Source organism: Tachypleus tridentatus, chromosome 8 (genome assembly GCF_004210375.1).
Source record: "Tachypleus tridentatus isolate NWPU-2018 chromosome 8, ASM421037v1, whole genome shotgun sequence".
NCBI classification, from domain to species: Eukaryota; Metazoa; Arthropoda; class Merostomata; order Xiphosura; family Limulidae; genus Tachypleus; species Tachypleus tridentatus.
This window is the reverse complement of record NC_134832.1, coordinates 75,745,601-75,768,883: the sequence shown is the minus strand read 5'-3', so window position 1 is coordinate 75,768,883 and position 23,283 is coordinate 75,745,601. Positions and strand designations below refer to the sequence as shown.

General features: G+C 30.0%; 1 protein-coding gene across 23 annotated transcripts in view; it reads right to left on the bottom strand.

Annotated features, from left to right (window-relative positions):
• Positions 1 to 23,283, bottom strand: part of LOC143222707 (phosphatidylinositol 4-phosphate 5-kinase type-1 alpha-like) — a 94,630-nt gene that overhangs the window by 48,693 nt on the left and 22,654 nt on the right. For all 23 annotated transcript variants that reach the window (XM_076449583.1, XM_076449585.1, XM_076449589.1 and 20 more), the window contains 5 exons: positions 19,125 to 19,277; positions 15,205 to 15,264; positions 11,577 to 11,816; positions 3,253 to 3,333; positions 1,016 to 1,085 (listed from right to left, as the gene is read on the bottom strand). In XM_076449583.1, the coding sequence (XP_076305698.1) occupies positions 1,016 to 1,085; positions 3,253 to 3,333; positions 11,577 to 11,816; positions 15,205 to 15,264; positions 19,125 to 19,277 (604 nt within the window). The remainder of the gene's footprint in view (positions 1 to 1,015; positions 1,086 to 3,252; positions 3,334 to 11,576; positions 11,817 to 15,204; positions 15,265 to 19,124; positions 19,278 to 23,283) is intronic.

Genomic DNA, 23,283 nt, shown 5'->3' with positions numbered 1-23,283 from the left:
AGGTTTAAAATTGATTTTTTTGATGACAGATTATTTAAACATGTTTTGACAGATGTTTTAACAACATTTCTAACAATTACACAAAGTTACTGTTTTGCATTAGCTATTTAATATGTTTTGTACCACACGTTTTAGCTCTATGAAAAATAGACTACATATTTTTGGTTTCAGCAAACCCAACATTCAAATACATGTGCTTTCTAAAACTGAAAATAAAACTGCTTCCATTTCCTGTAACAATTCATTTATAAAAACTTTCTTCTCCTATATTACAAATTTTTAGGCACCTTTACAAAATTACTTCCATGATATTTATTTTAAAAAAAGTTAATATGTATACACTTTGAGCTTGAAGACTTTAATGAACTGCAACTGTCTATTGAAAGAAAATTACAAAATCTAAACCAATATCTTCTTTTCTTTCAACAGGCAGTTACAGTCCACTAATGTTCTCAAACCTACTCTATCTATTTTGCCTCAAGTTCCACTGTATACATTCTACTTCTTCTCCTACTTAGTAAAAGAAAAACAACCTTTTTGCAAAAACATATTCATATATGTACACAATAAAAGCTTCTTTCTTGTAGCATTACAAAACTACACCAAAATGTCACCAAATAATATGACCTTCATGTATGTGCATTTCCTAAGAGCAGAGCCATATTGGGCTATCTGCTGAGCTCACAGAGAACCTAGCCTCTGATTTTAATGTTGTAAATCCACAGACTTTCCACTGTACTAGCGAGGGTCAATATGCCCTTCATATCACAAATATATATCATTTCTCTCTCTCTCTCTTCCACACACACACACAAATACATATATATAATATATGAAATATTTTGAAACTGAAACATAAGATGGTAGATTAAGTTTGTTTTTTCAAATTGAGATGGAATTTAGTTCAACTTAATTCTACTTATTCCCCATCTTTCAAACACAGGAAAGTTTCAACTAAGATCAATTTTGTGCATTCTATTCATATTCTACAGTTGTTTGCACTTAAATATCTTACCTCTTGCAGAAATTGTGGTGCTATTTTCTTTTCCATCTTCAATGTTTAATTTTATTTGTTGCTGCTGTTCCTATAAAACATTTTCATTCACAAAGTTATCAAAACAATTTCTAGATGTCTAAAAATTAATTACATGGTATAAGTAACACAAAATCCAATTTAAAATAAACTTTATTTTACACACTAAGTTAAATTACTTCATTTTTAAGCATAGTAGATTACCAGTGATAACTAAAAACCATAAATCTTAACTGCCAGCAACGTAAAACAAGAAATTAAATTTCAATCATCCAATTCTTAACTTGTCACTCCTCAGTAACAGCCATAATAATAGTAAATAGCAAACAACTGTAAAATGTTTGCTGACAAATTATTATCCTTACTGCAATGTTGTTTCGTTAAATACAATATTTGTACAATAATACAAAATGTAATCAGATACTGAAATGCACAAGTACATTCGTATTTAGGCCATACTTTATAGAATCTTAACTAATGTTAGGCACACAATATCTTAACCTCTCATTTCTTGATAATAGCAACAATAATAAATAGCAAACACCTGCAATAGATGTTATACATTTATTTTAACATTTATATTTGTTTCAGCTTAATGCATGTAACATATTGTCAAATGTGTATTGTGCAAGTCCCACCTGACACTGAAATACATCAGCTAGATGAGGATTAAACTGTACTATACTTAATACAATCTATAAATATACTTACAATGTTAATCCATAATTTAACATCAAACCTTTTCATAAACATCAAGCTTTTAATGTTAATATACTAAATTGTTAATGAAGAATATTTACATTCAACTTGTTTATTGTTTCTTCATTCAGAGAGCAGTCATAGTGACTTGTTCATTGAGCTTTCCTGCTCTCTAGTGCAGACAGACAATTACCGATTTTTTGGGTAAAAGTCTTACTATCCATGTTTATAAGGCATTCTTTACAGCAGAATTATAGTTATGACATTTAAGTGTCTGTGATTAAAGTTATTTTGTATTATTCTTAAAATCCTGTATTTAAAGTAGTACTGTTGCAATACAGACACTAATCTGATAACAAATATGTTATTGGTCTTTGCTAGTCTATTATAACAATACTCAGCTTTGTTTTTCATGGTTATGCACGTGAACCTTACAATCTAAATATGCATGATTACACATTATTTCCATAACAAATAGATAAAGTATTATTTTATAGGTCATCACATAATTATTGTCTAAGATCTTTTAAAAATATTATAGGCTTTGTAGAACCATTAAATATGCATCCTTCAATTTTTATCCCATGATATTACCAAATGAATACCACCTGGTACAGCACCACTTTGGAACATTACTTTTCACAATTAGTTACAAACCTATTTAAAAAATCTTAATTCAGCACCCTGATGCATGGGTTTTGTTTCATAAAATATTTTAATATAAAAAGTGCAAAATAAACACACACACACACACACACACATATAAATATATATACACCAGTGAAGTAATAATTGATAGAAATTATGAAAATGCTTATGAAGGGTTTTAGGGTTTTTTTCTGAAACCATAAGATCAAATTATATTTCCTGTTCTACAAATCATACATTTGAATTTGAAGAAACAAAGTGAAAATTATCAAAAATTTGTAATGTGCCATTAGTTATATTAAATAATATATACTTACTGTGTTTTATGTTTCATTATGATTACCTTTACCAATTCCCCAAAATATACTTTTTCACTTTTAACAGTTTCATTTTCCTAATTCTGGTTACCCTCTGAATTCATATACATTGACTGTGCTTCATTGTGTTCTCAGTCATTTCAATTCTGTATCTCAACAGTATAATCTTTATTTTACATGTTTTTAGTCAGAAATATGTCAATTGATTTGTAGTGTACAAATTTATTATTTTAGCAAAAATTAAATCACATTTCATACTGTAAATACATAGTGTTACTGATAAAAATAAATGCCTATTTCAAAGCAATTATCTTCATCTCAATATTAAACACAATATAAACATGACTCAAAAAAAGGTATGGTGGTATAAGTTTGCAAGACTCAAAGCATATTTTCTCTTACCTTTTTATAAAAATGTCTGTAATGTTACTAGTTAGTTTGACATATCTTTAAGTTGTGTAATAAAACATCTAAAATTCAGTAAATTAATGTCAATTAATACATTAATTAAAAAAATTGAATTTCATCTTTCAAAGTTATAATGCTTATACCTACCATTTTTTCTCTTGCAGCTTGGTCCAAGTTATGAATGCCAATCAATAAGCTATAATCCATTATCTTAAAGCTCTCTAAAACCTACATTAGAAAAAGTTATGAAAAATTTGAGTTTTGAAAATAGCAACAAAAAATCACATATCAAAATTATATTATTTTAATTTGTAATAAACAGAATAAAAACAACATTTAACACCATTCTAGAAAGGAGGAATTCCATTGGTTTTAACTAGTTCACTGAAATTCAATTCTGTACAGAAAAAACAAGCATATTAAACATTGTATAATTAAAAATTTTAATTTAGGTATAATACCATGCTGTTCAGAGTTCTTTTTTTTTGGTTGCTTAAAGCACAGCAACCAGTGAATGACAACAGTTATTACTCTTAACCCTATTACATGCAAAGCAGCTATCCAGTGTCAAATGCACACATGCATGCATACCAAATTTTAAAATTTAAGTAGAAATAGTACTTTCAACTATTTTAACAGTTATTATCTCCACAACCAAAGGTTGATGGAGGTTATGTTTTCACCCTTGTGTGTGTGTGAGAGAGAGAGAGCAAAATTTTTCAAAAATGGCTAAATGGATTTTGACAGAAATTGGTATACATTTGAACTATGATAAAACTTCAAAGTGATCAGTTTTTGGAAGGTCAAGATCTCAGCAAGGTCATTAAAATCCTTATCTTTTAACATAGGGACCAATTTTTCTATTATTTTTGCTATATAACCCAGTTAAAAACAATCAGATTTTGATGAAACATGGTAGACATATGTAGAATATTGTTCTTCATTCTCCTGCCAAAAATTATCCACCTACATCTTTAAGAACAGAGAAAAATATATTTTATTTTGCAAGGGTCAAACATGATGAAAATATATGCTCTACAGAGTAAGTACCCCCTCTAGTTTCACTTGAAATTACTTAAGAATTAATATCTAGAAACTTTGCAAAATTTATGTAATATAATTTGCAAAAACAAATTTAAAAACTATTTGAATTTTGATCTCTGTCCAGGAGGTATTATCTGTAAACACCATTATAGATTTATTTAGAATATCTCTACCCATTCTAAGGTATACACTCAAACATTATTCATATCCAATTTGCTTTTTCTCATGTGAATTGTATTGCTAGTGATTTTACTTCAAAAACCTAGATGGCAAATATCTTATGATGTGAAAAGTAGGTTGGACATAAATAAAAAACCTTAACCTTTATAATGGACAGAACCAGAGATGAAAATGACTGGATAGAAAATATTCCTGCCCATCTATATCAACATAGGTAAATAATTAAACAATTTGTAGTTTCTGACAAAGTTTTCATAGTGGAGAATAAAGTAAGTTTATTAAACTTAGGAGCACGTCACAAACCTAGTATTTTTTTTCCTTTTTAGTTTTTTTTCATATTTTTGTTTCTGATAACTTTATTGTTTCATCCTATACCTTCATGAAATGTAGAAGATGTTTTTAGGTAAGAATAATAATGGTTAATGAGCATGATAAGCTACAAGTTCTGGAGAAAGTATGGTGAATATAGAGCTATCTATCCCAATTTAGAAGTTATAGACTAGAGGTAAGGTAGCTGGTCAATACCACCCATAGCCAGTCCTTGCAATTTTCTTTTATGAACAAAAAATGGAATTGACCATCATATAATGATTCCACAACAAAAAGAGCACATTCAAATTCGTAGTCCATAAACTCCAAAAAGAGTGCCCTAACCATTGGGGTATATGCCAGGTCCCTTTCCAAAGAGAAGCTCTTCAATTAACAGAAATGTTTTTTTGTGTGTGTACAAATCACTACTGAAAACAAATGATAATCAGAGAGAAATTAAGATTAACAAACATATTGTTGAAAAAATATTGTCTACATTAGTGTAGGTTTACAATACAAGTGAAAGTTGTGTTTCTACTGCTCAATTCTTATTACTGTTCAGTGTTTTATGCTATTTTTACACTTACATAACTGTTTCATTAGGTAAAGATAAGATGCATAAATAAATGAAGACAGAAAAACAAGTTAGAACTCATTAAATATATAAAATGGAAGTTTCTAATCAATAAATATATTCTTTTTTATTTTTCAACATATTCTCATCTGTTCACAAAAGAAAATGAGTATGCTGTTATTAGAATATAATCATAATAAAAACAAATCTATTGGATACATTTACAAGATTTTAAACAAACAATAAATATGAAGAAAGAATTTAAGTATTTTATAAACAGCTTTTTATAATAAACTTCATGAAAATTCACAATCTAAAATATTACACAAATACTAAACCCAATTATACAGCTTTTAAACCACAAATTGGACATTTTCACACAACTAGGTTAAACATCTTAAACATGAGAACAAAACAAATGAAGTGGATCATGATATCACACTATTGGTCTAGAAACAGGTGAAGGATAAACACTTTGATAATTGCATGTTATGACTACTGTAAAGCATGAGCTGACAAAAAGAATTCACTAAGTATACTAGCTGTTTGTTCTAAAACATCTTTGCATAAGAACTGTCTGCACATAATCATTTCTAGTTTTGAACTAACAGACTAGAGGGAAAGCATTTGGTCAACAGTACCCACCATAAACACTTGGGCTACTCTAGTCTATATCATGTCCAACCCCTAAAATTATTTTACAAATACTTTTTTTTTTATATACACTATTTATAAATAATTCATTTTGATATAACTCCTGCTGATTATGATAAATTAAAGGCTTCAATTACCTTATGTTATTCTTGGTCGACTCTTTCATAAATATTATAAAAAATCAAACAAGTTGATTAAATACACCAATATTCAACTTGTGTGTACATTTTTATATTGAACAAAATCTATAAACAGTTTGGTATAATTAAACTGACCAGAGATCACTTTTTGCCAATTATAACTACATTAAAAAAACTGCAGAAATAGCTTTACTGTTCATTTTGTCTCTGCAGAATTCTAAGTTACAAAATATTATCAAAAGGACAAGATTATTTTTATAGCCAATAATATAATATTCATTACCTGAATAATACTTAATCTTATAGGCATTACATTTTTATGTACAACAATGGATTTAGTTTTGTGTTCAAATATGTTTTACAGCTAATAAACTAATGCATGTAACTATACCCTTTCAGATACTAAACAAAAAATGAGCAGGATTTAAACAATTAAAAGAAAAAGAAGAGATTATAAAACTAACTTTAAATGAACAACCACAAATTCCACAGTTTCACTGAGAAAGAGATACTCTTATGGCATAGACTCACAATATTAGCAAGGTGGAGCATGTTTTCTTATAGCAAAGACACATCAAGTTATTTGCTAAGTCCACTGAGCAAGTTAGAAGAATCCATACGTATAACAATGTTTGGGTTACAGAAATATATAATATAAAGCTTTATAAATAGATGTAGTATGATCTTGAGTAAAGTTCATATTTCTCCAGTGTTTGTTATATTCAGTATAATAAAAGAATACATGCAATAAGATATGATAACAAACACAATCCACCTTTGAATGTCCTTTACAGATACATAGATAATTTTTGGATTGGAAATATAAGGAAGCATTAGAACAATAATACAATATTAAAATAAGTACAAAATTAAAAACATTCTTGATGATGAGAAACATACTTGAAATAAAAATGCATCTCAGAACAGCTGGTATGGGTATTAACACTTTTATTAATAAAGCAGAGAACAATGTTTTGACCATCCTAGGTTAATCTGAAAATGACCTATGAAAGTTGAAGCATTGTTCTCTGCTTTATTAATAAAAGTGTTAATACCCATATCAGCCATTCCAAGATACACAATTAAAAAAATTTTACTTAAAGTCAATATATGACCATTAAAACATTAACTACACGTTTTGATGCTGCAACATCATATTTAGGAGCGAGTTTCAAGACACAGCTATGTCTCATTTATAGTTTTTTTATTAAACAGATCCTATGAATAGTAAAGGTTTGCAATTCCTACGTTTTAAAGATCGTCCCACATCATTGCATAAATACTCACCAAATCTTCACATTTCTATTTAATAATACATATTTTTTAAAATTTATTTCCAAGAATTATCAAATATTATTAGCTCTAATATCTGTTGGTTGAGCTAATATAGTATTTTCCCACAATATTGTAAGTTATGTCTTGTACATGTTCTGCTATGGCCAAATTTTCAATTTCATTTTTATTCTTTCATATCCTTTATGCTCCATTACATATTCATATACAAGCCACACAAGTATTTGAAACTAAAACCATCAATGATACAAAATTTAAACCTGATATTTAGATATGTAGATGATGCATTCTTTGTATATAGTAATTCTTGAGATATAGTAATAAGGCATTAACTGAGTTTGTGTTTATTTGAATAGTATAGAGCCATCTTTACAATTTACAAGGTAATTTAGAAACATTTATTCTTCAAAAACCCTTTTCTGTCCTCAAGCATTCACACCAATAACTATATCATACTAAGTCACGATAAATATGAGTTTTACCCTTAAATTTAAAAGAACTTTGAAAACATGTACAAATCACGAAGACTTAAAAAATGAGTTATTAATGAAATTTATAGTAATTAAAAGAGGATTTAACCCAAATATTTTAAAAAGAGCTGTCAAGAAATTTACTAATCTAAGTATCACTTTAAAACCCAGTTATAAGAAAAATTAAAAAGGATCTTAAATTTATTTAAAGTATTTAGAAAACAACAAATATTCTATCCTATATTTAAGCCAATTAATAAAATAATGCAAAATGTAGGTAATATGAAAGACAATATACAGTTAATGGAAGAACAGGAATCTATAAAACTGAATACAAGAATCCATGGAAATACTTAAATATAAAAAAAAGATAATTTATTATTAAATACAGATGAAAGTCAGAAATATTTATCAAAAAACACCAGCTGACCTTCTTTCTATACAATGTTCACACGAGAATTATAATCCTGTACATAGATCATATGATCTATTTAACTGAAAAAAAGCCATGATTATTTCTTGCAAGTCACTCTGATGATGATGCTGCAATGTTGAAACATATAGAATCAACACTTTAGTGGTCATATACTGACTTCACTTAAAAAAAAGTTTTTAACTGTGTATCTATTTTAATGCTGTGTATTATCCAACTATCCAAAAATTATACACAAGTGCTCAGAAATAAGGAAGCACTATTTATTTCAAAATACCAGCCAGTAATTAACAGACTGTTAATGAGTATTATGATTTAATCATGTTATATTTACTATCATTTTTATATTAAAGGTATCTATAATGCTGTTAATTCTGCTACACCTATAATATTCCCTTAAATTGGTAAATTGCAACTTTACAAAAACTTGTGGTTATATACCTGTTTTTAATGCATCATTTTATATACAGTTAATAGTTCTAATAATTTTGTCTCTCAATGTATCTACACCTGTATTACCACTGTAATAAGTTAGAATTCATTATCTCATTCTCTTATATTGTCTGGAACAAGTTCTATGTTTATATTCTTTAAGCCTAACACTTATAGTAGTAGGATGCTCCACCCACATATCATAAACAAAACACTGACAGTAGAAATAAATACATCTTTCTAGAGTTTGTGGTTGTTCAATTAAAGGTAATTAAGTCTAAATTACCCGAGCATACATTTATTGCCCTAATTTATTAAACTAAAAAAAACAGTTTGAGTCTAGCAACTCAAACATCATAACAAAGGGGTATTTTAGATAGATAGCAATAAAAATCCAATGTACTTAGTGTTAGCATCACATTATTTCTCCAAGTGTCTGTGTTATAAAATCTAAAACGTAATAACATGCCATCAAAATGTGTACACATTATAAACACTTATCCTAACACATAATGGCTATCCAGAAAAAAAAAAAGTTGCTTCACTTTCATAGGTAGCATTAAAATAGTAAAGTTTTATATTGCAGGTCACACACTAATATTTTTTACCTTCTCATACCCACATTAAACCAGTCTTTCAAAAGAATACTTATAAGGTGCTTAGTTAGAACTGTTTAATTTTCTTTCAGCTTTTCTAATTTTGTTGTCTTAGAAGAAACAGAAAATTTGAATAGCTCTTCCATAAATTTCTGAGAGATTACCAATCTAATAATGTATGGTAGTTATATGTTTGGTATTCTCACAATGATTTGTCAAATCTATATTTCTCATTTTGAGAAAATCTATAAAAAGCTTGAAATCTACAAGAAATCTCCATCATCTGAAATAATACTTTCACAGTCATGCAAATGTCATATGTAATATATATTTACATTGTAATAATATTTTTCTTTCATTTATTCTCTCGCTAGGTGGTTAGGATGCTTGACTCTCAATCTGAGGCTTACAGGTGCATACAATTTTTATTACATGTAAGCAAAAGGGTCAAATGTATTAAAATGAAATTGTTTTATACAATACAATGTCTAGAAAATCACAACAGCAGATGTTTCAAGTTCCAACAAAAATATTTCCCAATGTGGCTGACTGAACCAGGTCTTCATAAGTATGTTGCACAAAACCAGCTGGTCTGTCTTTCACAGGTAGTAAATGAGTAGTAATCACCAAACCTATGTAATATATATGGACATCTAGTAATGTGCCACATCACATTTTGTTGAATATCCAAAATCTCAGTTTTGCAAGAATAATTTGTGTTCAGCAAGATCAGATAGATTTACTGCACATTTACCAATTATTACTTTCAGTAATTGTTTAATCATCCACACACAATTATTCACTTCAAAAGTTAAGAGATGCATACATACTGCTGTGTTGGGATCTGATAAAACTATTTTTTGTTTTACAAATACTGTCTGGCTGTTTCTGTGTGTGTGTGTGTGTGTGTGTGTGTGTGTTTATACTGATATATTAGTAAAACATGTCAGAATCTGCTAAACATTGTGGCCTTTTATTCAATCCACATTCTTATCTAACCACAGAAAATTGGACATCTTACCACTAGCTTTGTAAAAGTTTTTTGAAAGCTAAAAACCATCTCTGACAACATTGGTATTGCAATTACTCACTCAACCTTCAAAAGTATTAATTAATCATTCCTATTCATACATTCATACAGAATGACTTTATAACTACTATAAAATTTGAATTAATCATTCAACGCTCATGATCTTGCACTTATTAACAAAATACTCAGAACTCAATAGATTGCTGATGTGACAAACAAAGTATTAGAAAATTACACAACAGACCTATTCGACCTCAAATAAAAACATTTAAAACATGCTTATTGCAGATGCATTTTTTTAAATACAGAACTACAAAATTTTTAATAGCATAAAATGATAAACAATACTATTAAAACTGCTTTTTAAAAATCATTTTGATATCACAGCTTTACATTAAAATTATGGTGCAGAAATCTTGCAGTAGTTTTTTTGTCAAATTTAAACACACACCTAGAAATTAACGTGTCCATAAGAGCTACCTTTAGACTTTTCACCAATACATGTATTTGTTTTTAGCACATTTCTTCTGCTCTTCCACATATTCAAACAAAATAGGCAGAGTCATCTATTTCCCCAAATATTATTGTGCTAGTAGAATATGTGAAAATTCAACAAAATATATAGGGTTGTGTTATTTCAAGCCATGAACTAAAACCAAGGAATACCAAATTCATGTTGGAAAAGTTGTTCATAAAAATTCTCATAAACAATATTTTCACCTTCATCGACAAACTTGTAACTGTATGACCATATCCTCAATAAGGCAAAGTAGAGATGAGTGAGAATAAATTGACTCAGATGGGAAAATATCCCTTCTTCCCAAATTATACCATTTGTATTAAATAGGTAATTAATCCAATCTAGGGTATCTGCAATAAATGAATAAAGTTAAGACTTGTATTTTCTGGTTTTTGAAATGTACTTGAATTCTGATCATAGCTCATTTAAATAAAGATTTTATTGTCAGTAATGACCCAAGTATTTGTTTGTGCATGCCCAATTTTTAAGTTCCTGCTAGTTTTAGCTCTTCTAAACTTTGAATACAACTAAAAATGTAGATAAAATAAATATTTCATAAACTTAGTAACATAAAAGTTTAATAATTCAATTAAAATTCATTGATAAGAGTTTTATTAGAAAATGTCTCAACTGCAGTAAAGTACAACAAACAGTCTAATGACTATTTAAAATTCTATTTATCACTATTCTTACTGGACAATTGGATTGATAAGTAAAGAATTACATAATTTTATTGTTAGTCTTAACATAATGTAATATTATACATACTAATTAACAATTACCTGTTATTACTTACCCTACAATCCCTTTGGATAGTTTTAATTAATGCACTAAATGTTTCAGCTTCTAGTAATATCCCTTCAGGATGATGTTCCATAAAATCTAAATCTTTGAAAGTGGGAGATGCTTTATTTCGCTCATACTTGTTGGCTTTTCTTTTGTACGTAGAACCTTTTAAGTCATACTTCTGATGCATTTTAATTGATGAAGGAAGCAAGTTGTTCATCACTACCATTCTTACATTCTTTCCACCACACTACAATTAAAAAAGTAAAAATTTTCAATCTCTGTAGTTTGTGCATGTGTAAATAAAATCAGAATATGATCTACTATTGGTGAAAATCATAAAAAGAAAAACTTTCTGGCAAAAAATTAAGCAAAAAAAAGTCTTAAAAATACATAATGTTAATAATGATGCTTTTATAAAATTCAAATCCTTGCTGAATGTTCTTTACCTTACCATCACATTGCTAGCATAATTGCAGCTCAGGATTATACTCAGCTACTTTTGGAAACTCACAATTCCATGGCCATTGAGATTGCTCTTGATGGTTTAGTTAATCAAATGAAACTTGAGAAACTCACTGCAATTTAGTTTTTAGCACAAAAGGGTTAGCTAAAGATAAAATTTTTGGGAATATGAAACTACAATACAGGAATGTTATGGGCCTGTTAGATTCACTTAAAAATTGTTGTTAGATGTGCAAATGGGAATACAGCTGTGTCAGGAGCTTATTTTTTAACATTTAAACTGAAAATGAAAATATCAAAAATCAAAGTGTTTTGTAGATCAGATTGCAAAATGGATGTGAACATGGTTTAATAACATTGTGGAAAGTTGTAAATCAGTCAAACTTGCCTTTTAAAGACTTAAGGGACATTATAGTTAAGGTGGAAATCATTATTATTTATTCAACAAGGCTTCCTCCACTTTCCTTTCCATTGGTACATGGACAACCAAGCTTAAAAGACTGCAGACAATCCAAATATGGGTCACACTAAGCACAACATTGTTAGGTTTCTAACTTTAGGAAGGTTGTTTTGTTAAATCAGTCATGTTTGCTTTATGCAATGTCAAAGAAAGTTAACATCTTCCTAAACTGAAAATACATTTCCAATAAAACTTACCTCTCTTTGCTAATCAAACTCATTGAGAACACCTGATCCAGTCTTTTATATCACACTCAAATGCTTTAGAAATATTCCAATTTGCAAATTTCTCTGCCAACTTCAAAGTCCCATCTATTTTGCGACTGTATACTAGTACCTCATACCAATAATGTAATCACTTTTTTGAGGGCTTTTAGAGGGGAGGAAAGGTAGGAAAGTATCAGCAGATGTAAGTATTATTAGAAAAGAGACTGACAAAACAAAGAATATAAAACTAAGGGCTAAAAAGGAGAATTAGTCAATGCATGTGAAACTGTAAAATGACAATTTGGTAATTGAAAAGGTCATTTGAGCTGAATAATATAAAAAAAAATTGAATAAAACCAATAGAACTGGGAATTCAAAAACCTACTGATATTTAGAATGCATAAAAATAGTGGATAAGGCTGCCTTATATAAAACCACTGTAGAGAAAGCAAGCCCCTTCTTAAATACCCAAGAATGTGTGCCTTCTTGAAGAGAAATCTGAGATACAACTGTGAAGTTATTGCATGATAATTTTTCTTTTCAAAAGACAGACCTTAAAAAATAACCTGCTGTACAACAAGAAATTTGAGAACATTAATATGAAGGGTAGATTCATCTTCTGTTAAAGTATGCTAAAACTTCTGACCTTGGAGATAAGCTCACCAGCCCTAAAGAGATGTATGAACAGATAGATCTTGGGACATGATGATGGAATGATTACGCCAATTGTAGTGTTGCTCTGATTCAACCACTATTTGCAAATGGCAATGTTGCTCTTCAGTAATGAGACAGGATGACCCAAAGGATTGGAATGCACGATCCACTGAGGGACAAGGCATAGCTACTCCATCACAGAACTGAGAAGTGAACCTCCCAGTAGGAACAACAGAGGGAAAATGAGAGAAACACAAGTAGTCACTTGCCACCCTTTCTGCTGACAAGGAAAGTGTAGTGTCACTTTCAATAGAAGAGATCTCCTAAACCTCACAAACTCTATTAACCAACTGAAGAAAAGGGTCTGGAGGTAGCTGCTCAAAATGATCCTGTTTAGACTAACCTGGTAAAAGGAGATGGAAAAAGCAAGTCTAAATCCTTAGAAACACCTGACATAGAACACCCCTTCCCCGAGAGACACCCTCGGGCTGCATATATGCCTCCATCTCACTACAAATCATATTGCAAACAGTCTTAAATGAAAGTGGCCCCTACACTGATAACAGAGGTGGAAGAGAAGAGGCCTGGTTGACCTCTGTGTAGTAAAAACATTAACTCATGAATTTATACCCATTCATTATGGAGAGCCAGCAAGTCCTTCTAGTTTCTTCTGAATGAAAAAGGGAGACATTTGCACTAAAGGTTTGTCTCAAAGAGAATGCAATATAAGAAAATGAGGAACATGTGTTATAGATGTTGAAGATTGCTGCTCAGAACCTTCAAGATGTGGTTGTTTACCTATGGACTATTTTTTTCACTACTTAAATTTTTATCGGGAGGATTCATAATAAAAAAGAAATATTTTGGTGTCCACTGACCCCACCCACCATGGAGCCCTATGAGGGGATGCACTACAATGTCAAACAAGGACACTGCAGCAACATCAGGGTTTTGTGAGCACTATACCCAAACAACAGCATCAGACACAATGCCCACAACACCTGTTGAAAACATTGAACACTGGTACTTTGTTGATCCTAGCCTATGTGGACCAGCTGACTGACCCAAGGGGGCCACCCCAAGGCCACCTGTCAACAGGAATTCAAGGCCAAAGTGGTGTGTTAGGGTTGGACTCCTCAACCACCAGGATCCTCTCCTCCTCTTCACTGGTTGCCATGCACGGCAAACACATGGGTGGATGTTTAGTTCCCAGGGGAGGTAAACTGAAAGAACAGAACCTTCCCTAGGAGGTCCCTCACCGTGTATAGGAATCCACACCAAGGGGGGAATGACCAGAAAGGAGAGAGATTTCTCGCCATTTAAAATTTAATTCCTTCAACAAGCAAGAACAATTCAGATAGTATTTTCTAACAGAGCTGGTCAGCAGATATTTCACAGTTAAATCATTTTGTATTATATTAGATTCTGTTAGCCACATTTCCAGAAATGGCTATTCCTTTTTGGGCAAATACCTTTCTCTCTTTTTTTTTTTGCAGCTTTTTCTGGCCTTGCCACTCTCGCACTTGCTCTAAATGTTTTTCCAGCAGGGTAAAGTGTACAACAGCTTGAAAATAGTTACAACTAACTAATATGTTGCAAAAATAAATTTAACTCTTAAATTAAGGTTTCTTTTATATCCCCCACTCTTAAAAAAAACTTGTGCATCTTTTATCCATTAAAATGCTGATTTAAAAATAAGCAATATTTTGCTGAAAATAATGTTACTGTGTGACACTTTAGGATGTATCTGTATCACTGCATAATAAATGTTCATTATTTATAAATTATGCTTTTCAATAACATTCAACATAGGGGTACTGATTAAGATAACAAAGAAAATCAAACTAATTTACCTGATAACAGTAGAGTCCAAAAAACTTAGGCAAGAGTGTTCTTGGATTTTGGTTCAGATTCTATTATAAAAAGAAATTTAGGCCATAAGATATACCAAAAAATACAAATACATACATTTTACTACTCATAATTTTCCACAAATTCACAGCATTACTTTAGAAACAGCACAACTATATTCACTATATAACAAATTTGTTATTTAAAATGTGAGCTCACTTTAATAATGGATTTCTTTAAAATCAATTTTCATAAACATACAACAATTTTTGAAATTTTGGAAGATAAAATTTTCAGTGTTATTTATTATAAAGCTCAATTCTGACTGGAGCTGTCTTAAAATGCTATTCTTGTATAACAGCACCAATATAAAATAGGAATACATACCTAGAAACTTTAGCCCTTAACTGAAACAGCAACATTTGTTTTCTGTTTTTTGTAATTTTCTTTATTATAATATTGGGGTTTATGGTTACTTAGTATTTTCCTTTGTTTGGTGATATCATATTCATTCATATTTAAAAAGTACTAATGTCTTGCACAATATTTTTAGGGCTAGCTGCTCTAAGTTATGAAATTCATTCATCTGAATGTGTATACATATACCACACACTTTACAGGCATCCAGCATTTAAAACACATTTAGGACAAATCTCAGAACTTGCTAGTATTCAGTGCTTTTATATTTCTGCACATGTGAAAAGTTTTTTTTCTCAAAGTTTATCAAGGCTGATCAGTGATATACAGCTAAAGAAGGAAAGCAGTAAATGTTAGAGAAGCCCCAGGATTCATTACAATATTTCCATGAAATCACAATATACTATTGAAGAGATGTTGTAAATATGACTGTTATATGATTTACACAAAATACAACCACTTGAATTTTAAGAACTGCCTTGTAAGGCATCACGTGTCACCAAGGCAACAACATTTTTGCAGGAATATAGGAGAGAAAGTTAATCCTATTACTATGAGTCATTGTGTTTGTTAACTTGCATCCAACATTTTATTAAACTACTACTTTATGAATATATGTTAACAAGTTTGGTATCAAATTATATATCTTAATTCAAATTTTTGTATGATCTATATGTTAATTTCTTGATTTAAAAGTAAATATCAAAAAGATATCCTAAATATTTAATTTTGTGTGTCACATGGTATCTTGAATGTAGCATTGGTTCAAATTAGATGTTGGTGATGTCCAAATATGAAGTCTAAACAGTAGCTTTTGCAGCCAATGTGAAGTATTCTGGCACTAAATTGATTCTTTTTTTTTATACCAGAACCCAAGCAGTAAGGTAAGAGTTTAGTCAGCTCAAAATTTTGTACATTTTTAGACCCAAATACAGCTTAATTACTAAGCTTGATGAATTAGTAGAATTCTATGGTACTAATAGCACAATTTACTATTCTTCATCATTTCAAAATATATGTATTTACATAAATCTAAAAAAAAAAAAATTATTTCATTCCACATCCTTCACATGCAAAATTTGATAAGGTTTAGCAAACTGTCAAGCAGCAAATAAATTAGTTTGCAACTAGAAAGGATAATTGTTTGCTATTATTTGTTATTTATTGTTGTATTTATATCCATATATATATATATATAAAATGTATTTTAACTTTTATACTCTTGACTACAGTAACACCAGTACACATGTGATGAATCACTGCAACTTCTGTAATGCTACTGTTACCTATGCACAGCTGGAAGGTCAATATAATAAATGTATATGAATGTGTAGTGTTATGAAATTTAAGCTATTTAAACTTAGACTAAATGTTTATTTTAGTGTTATAGCTTGTAGGCATTCCAAAACAAAAAAGCAACTTTATTTCATTTTTTATGATGGTTACAAGGTCAGTCAAATTGACTCAACCCATACAGAAATATAGTAGTGAAAATGATAGATAAAATATAAAGTTTTTTTCTACAAAACACATTTGACAATTATATGGAGGTTATGATGATTTACATGAAATATGAAACTTATTTTGCTGCATAAAAGTATTTTTAATCCTAAAATCAAAATTACTTCACGTTGGACAATCAACATTCAAAAAGAAAAAAGGCATAATAAAAACATTACTTAAGCAATTTTAAAACTCAATAAAATCTGATATTTTGTATACAAACTCTAATGTTTACTAATAATCTGCAAACTTTTGAAAGATATGCATACATTATAAAAATTCAGAGTGTAATTACTCTTGTGGATTTGACCATCAACCTTACAATGCACCTACTGGATTTATTTTGGTAATGGGAGATGAATAACAGACCTATGGATACATTGTACAGCATGCTGAACACTGGGCCTTGCTTGGTTCATGCCAGTCTCCAAAATACAATGAATTTAACTCCTTTCATAGATTTGGTTCAAATTACTAATTGGCCATTTTGACTATTTAGTTTGCATATAAATACAGCACTTGTATCTTCACAGAATCTGACAGACTTTCAGTAAACATTACAAGACTTTTGTACACAATGTTCAAGTATTTTCAACAGACTTGTCTTGTGAATATATCAAGTAGTTTTGCTTAGTAGTCTGAATGCAAAGTGATTTCCATGTTCAGATTTACAATACTTTTATTCATCTGAAAATTTCTAATTTCATTTGTATGATCTTTAAAACTTCCTAAATAATTACAATTTTTTTTACAAATTACAAATTAGTTTTTGGCAGAACTTTATATTATATTTATTTTTTTTACCCTAACTTTATACAAGGTAGGTCAATTTAAACATCCTCTTAACCACCAAACATTGAAATAACTCTAATTTACCACTTTTTTATTTCTAGAATGTCTTCAATTTGTAACATGAAACTACATTTGTTTATCCTGAATACCTTCAAACTTGTAACAGTATACATTTGTTTATCCTGAATACCTTCAAACTTGTAACAGTATACATTTGTTTATACTTAAATTTTATTGTTTATTGCCCTTTGAACTGTGTCTAAGTTAATATTTCCAACATAAAATTTGTAAATCACTTGGTTAATGTGGAGTTCTTGTTATCCCACTGAATTACATAATTTTTGTTACTGTTAGTGAATTGCTGACCAGAAGGAAGGTAACTAGCTATACACCCACTGTTAACTTTTTTATGTCTCTAGGTACATGCTTTGAGAAATACTGTACTAATAATTAATTAATGAGGTCATGGATTAATTAATTAGAAAATATGACTGACAGGCCAGCTCTATTTCTCAGTGGCACCTGATGGTTGGGTTACATTCAAACCAAAGAATAATTTTGTGGTATTAACCATTCCAAAATAAGTTTTATTCATTTATCAGCATGATTAATCTCAATACACATCATGCATCAATTTTAAACCTTATTACCCCATTATTATTTTATGTTGTGACAGATTACACAACCACTATGAAATTTGCTTAAAAATATTTGAAAAAGTATCTAGATTCTACCTTAGTGTTAAGAGTCTGTAGCTCAAAATATAACTATTCACAGTGGGATTTGACCATCTTATAATGTACCCACAACTCGAAAGTGTAAACTATTATTCTTTATATATACTGTTTCTGTTATGTATGAATCTATTACTTTATTAACTCAGCCTAACAGCAAAAACAAAGGGTTAAAACATTTTCTGCTCAATGAAATGTTTATTCAAATTATAAATACATATTAGCAACTTAGTCATTTTCAATCATTTTCTAGTTAGTTCAGTGATTCTTTTCCAAAGATTATGTTAAATTGACATTCAACATAAGATGGCATAAAATAAATCTCATAGATACACAATGACCTTAACTGATTTTGTCTTGTGCATTAATTTAAAAAATAAATCTATTTTAAAATTTAAGTTTTATATACACAACAAGTTAGATATCCCCCTGATTCTTACACATACAATTAAATGATTACTCATGTTGATACTCACCATATAATAGCCTGGAAGTAATTTCTGAAGAAATTCTGCCTCCTTGTGCTGAACAGTTTTGATGATGAATTCATCATCTGTTGTGACGTAAAATATACTTCCACTAGCCCCAGGATTAGTCAGCTCTCGCATTGGTTCATTGCAAACAGACAGCTATTAATGAAAATCAAAGATATAAAGTTAGAGAAATCAGTGATGTCGAGAAACCCACTTGAGAAATTTATATGCAAAAACGGCTCGTTTGGGTTGAGAAAATATTTTACATAGAAGAGTGAACAGCATTTCGACCTTCTTCGATCATCGTCAGGTTCACAAAGAAAGAGGTAACTGACCAGAAGCTGACCACATGTTTGAAAGGGGTTGTGTAACTGAGTGTCGGAATGTAGAGGGCAGTGTTAGATGTTTGAATATATAATTTTATTTATTTTATTATATTAATATAGGTATAAAGGCGTTCCTTTATATTGGTTTATTTTGGGTTTAAGTTGTTGTATAAGTAAGGCTTCTTTAATTTTGTGTTTGTTTATGTTTGTTTCTTTATTTAGTATTTGAGTGTTTTCTATGGTTATGTTGTGTTTATTTGACTTGCAGTGTTCGAAAACGTGTGAAGGTGACTTTTTATGTTCTTTGAATCTGGTTTCCATTTTTCTACTTGTTTCTTCAATATAGAAGTCGTGGCAGTTATCACATTGTATTTTGTAAATAATGTTGGTGTGGTGTTTGTCAGTGTAGTTTTTACACAGTATAGACCTCAGTTTTGTGTCTGGTTTTTGAATAAATTTGGTATTAACTGGAATGTCATATTTTGTTACTAATTTTTGCCAAATGTTGGTTATTTGTTTGCTGATGTCAGGAATATATGGTATATAGCAGTATATGGTTTCGTGGTTTTTTGATTCGTGAGATATATTTACTTTAGTTGGTTGATTTTGCTTTCTGTCTAGGTGTGTGCGTATAATGTTTTCTACGGTTTGTGGGGGGAAACTTAGTGATGTTGATGAAGCATTGTTTTATTTTGTCTAATTCATTGTTAATTTTATCTGGTGAGAATATTTTTATGGCTGTGTTTATTGGGTTTCTTAGTATGTTGAGTTTTTGTTTTGTTTCATGTGCTGAGTCCCAAAGAATGTATGGTCCAGTATAGGTGATTTTTCGGTGGATTTCTGTTTTGAATTGTGTGTCGGTTCTTGTAATTTTGAGGTTAAGAAATGATGTTTGATTGCTTTCTTCCTGTTCACATGTGAAGTTAATGTTGGGATGTATAGAGTTATTGTGATTGAAAAAATTAAGTATGTGTTCTGTAGATTTGAATCCCGCAACCGTGTCATCTACATATCTGAACCAGTATAGTGGTGGATGTAATGCTGTGTTAATTGCTTGTGTTTCAACTTGTGTCATAAAAATATCGGCTAGAACTGGTGATACTGGGTTGCCCATGCTTAGGCCATTTGTTTGTATATAGTTTTGGTTGTTGAACATGAAGTTTGTCTTTATCGTGGTGAATTCTATTAGGGTTGCTAACTGGTTACTGGGAATTTCAATGGTTGGGTTAGGGTGTCGGATATAGAGTTCTAAGGCTATCTTGCAGGCTTCAGTGGTTGGAACTTCTGTAAAGAGGGATATAACATCGGAAACTGGCCATTAAGGCTTTATGATTAAGTTGATTTAGATTAGACTTGAAATTAAGAGTCTTTGATGAATGAGCTGGCTGATGTTATATATTTGGAGAATGCCCATGCTATGTATTTACCAAGATTGTAATTAAACGATTCATATGTGGACATTATTGGTCGTAATGGACAATCTGGTTTATGAGGTTTGGGGATGCTGTATATTTGTGGTGTGCGTGAGTCGGTTTTACGTAGGTAGGAATAAAGTATTTGTGAAATTGTGTTGGATTTTTTCATTTGTAGTAGTAATTTGTTCAGTTGCGTCTCGTGTGTCTTTGTGTGTATTGGTTTAAATTTGTTCGTGTCTGATAGGATGTTATTCATTTTTTGGATGTATTCATTCGTGTTCATTATGACTATAGCGTTACCTTTATCTGCTTTTAGCATTTTTATGTTTTTGTCTTGTTTCAGGTTTTTAATGGAATTAATGTCTCTTTTTGTAAGGTTGTTTTTTAGTTTTCTGTTTTGTGAAATTATGTTGATGGTTTTGTGAGAAAATTCTTTGAAAAAATCGTTTAAGATGTTGTTTTTAGGTGTTTCTGGAAAATATAAATTTGTAATTTTACCTGGGAAGTTTAGCTGTTGGATGTCAATAAAATTATCTAAGTTGTCTTCTTTCTGTTGGTTGTTTCCTTGTTGTTGTTCTCTGTAGAAAGTATCACAAGTGTCCTGGCTAGGTCTTCTAAACATGTTTTGATTTCTAAGGTTGGAATGTACCTAGGTGCTATTATGGGTTGAGTCCTTTGTTAAGTAGATGTATCTCGTCTGTGTTTAATTGTCGGTCGAATCTGTTAATTATGAGGTTAGTCAACGGTTTGTCGTTTTGGTGTCTTTTATGTTGTTTGCATCTTAGTTTTTCTAGTTTTTTGTTGTGGCAAATCTTTTTGTCTCTGTCATTCTTAGTATTGATTTGGTTTATGTTTCGTTGTATAAGTCCGTAAATCTCTGGTTTAATGCATCATGCCAGTTGATGGTCTAGGTTCATTTTTTGTTTTTGTAAGTCATGGAGTTCTTTGTATTTTGTGTTCAACATGGCTTTAAGTAGTTTTTTCTGTAAATTTTGGATAATGTTTGTGTATGTATTAAAATTTTTTGAAAGTTTTACCTTTACAAAATTAGGAGTTAGTTGTTCCTTTCTACATTGTTGAATAAAATAAATGTCATTTCTTCTATTAATAATTCGTTGGTTTAAATTTCTTAGTTTCTTAATGATCGTGTGAGCGTGTACTGTTAATAGTGGTGTACGGTATGCTAGTTCAGACATAATGGTAACAGGTAAGTACAAATACACTGAGAAAAACACAAAAACTTACACTTCTCGTACAATCAAAGAACATAAAAAGTCACCTTCACACGTTTTCGAACACTGCAAGTCAAATAAACCCAACATAACCATAGAAAACACTCAAATACTAAATAAACAAACATAAACAAACGCAAAATTAAAGAAGCCTTACTTATACAACTTAAACCCAAAATAAACCAATATAAAGGAATGCCTTTATACCTATATTAATATAATAAAATAAATAAAATTATATATTCAAACATCTAACACCGCCCTCTACATTCCAACACTCAGTTACACAACTCCTTTCAAACATGTGGTCAGCTTCTGGTCAGCAAAATTAAAGAAGCCTTACTTATACAACAACTTAAACCCAAAATAAACCAATATAAAGGAACGCCTTTATACCTATATTAATATAATAAAATAAATAAAATTATATATTCAAACATCTAACACTGCCCTCTACATTCCGACACTCAGTTACACGACCGCTTACAAACATGTGGTCAGCTTCCAGTCAGTTACCTCTTTCTTTGTGAACCTGATGATGACCGAAGAAGGTCAAAACATTGTTCGCTCTTCTATGTAAAATACTTTCTCAACCCAAACGAGCCGTTTTTGCATATAAAAAGTTAGAGAAAATTATTTGAACAATCCATAGCTGTATTTCTGTTCTCAGCACAAGTATTTGAAAAATATAAGATGTAAAAAATTGAATATATAATAATTAACGTAGTTACAACATTGCTAACACTTCCAGACTCGATATTAAATGTACTGCATTGTTTTACTCATTCAATCCAGTTGTACATATAACACGTAGTTTTTCAGTATTAAATTCATAAACATATTTCTGCAATCTAAGTCTATTACTACTGCAATTAATAGTAATAATAGTTTTACTTTATCAATGCACAGAAAAATGGAAAAAATTGCATCTTAAATATTGCAAAAATAAGTTACTTAAAATTTTCTGGAACAATGTAGTCACTAAGTTTGTTAATTTTAAATATATATTTTTAAACTTTATTATGGGAGACAGTACTCAAAATTTATGAAATTGTTAAATTTTGAAATAAAACAAACTTAAAAAAGAAAGTAAACAACAGCTAACTTTATCATTATTAGAAAAGCAAGTCAGCAAATTAGATTATAATCAAATTTTAAATGGATAAATACACAAAAAAGGCTTAAAATG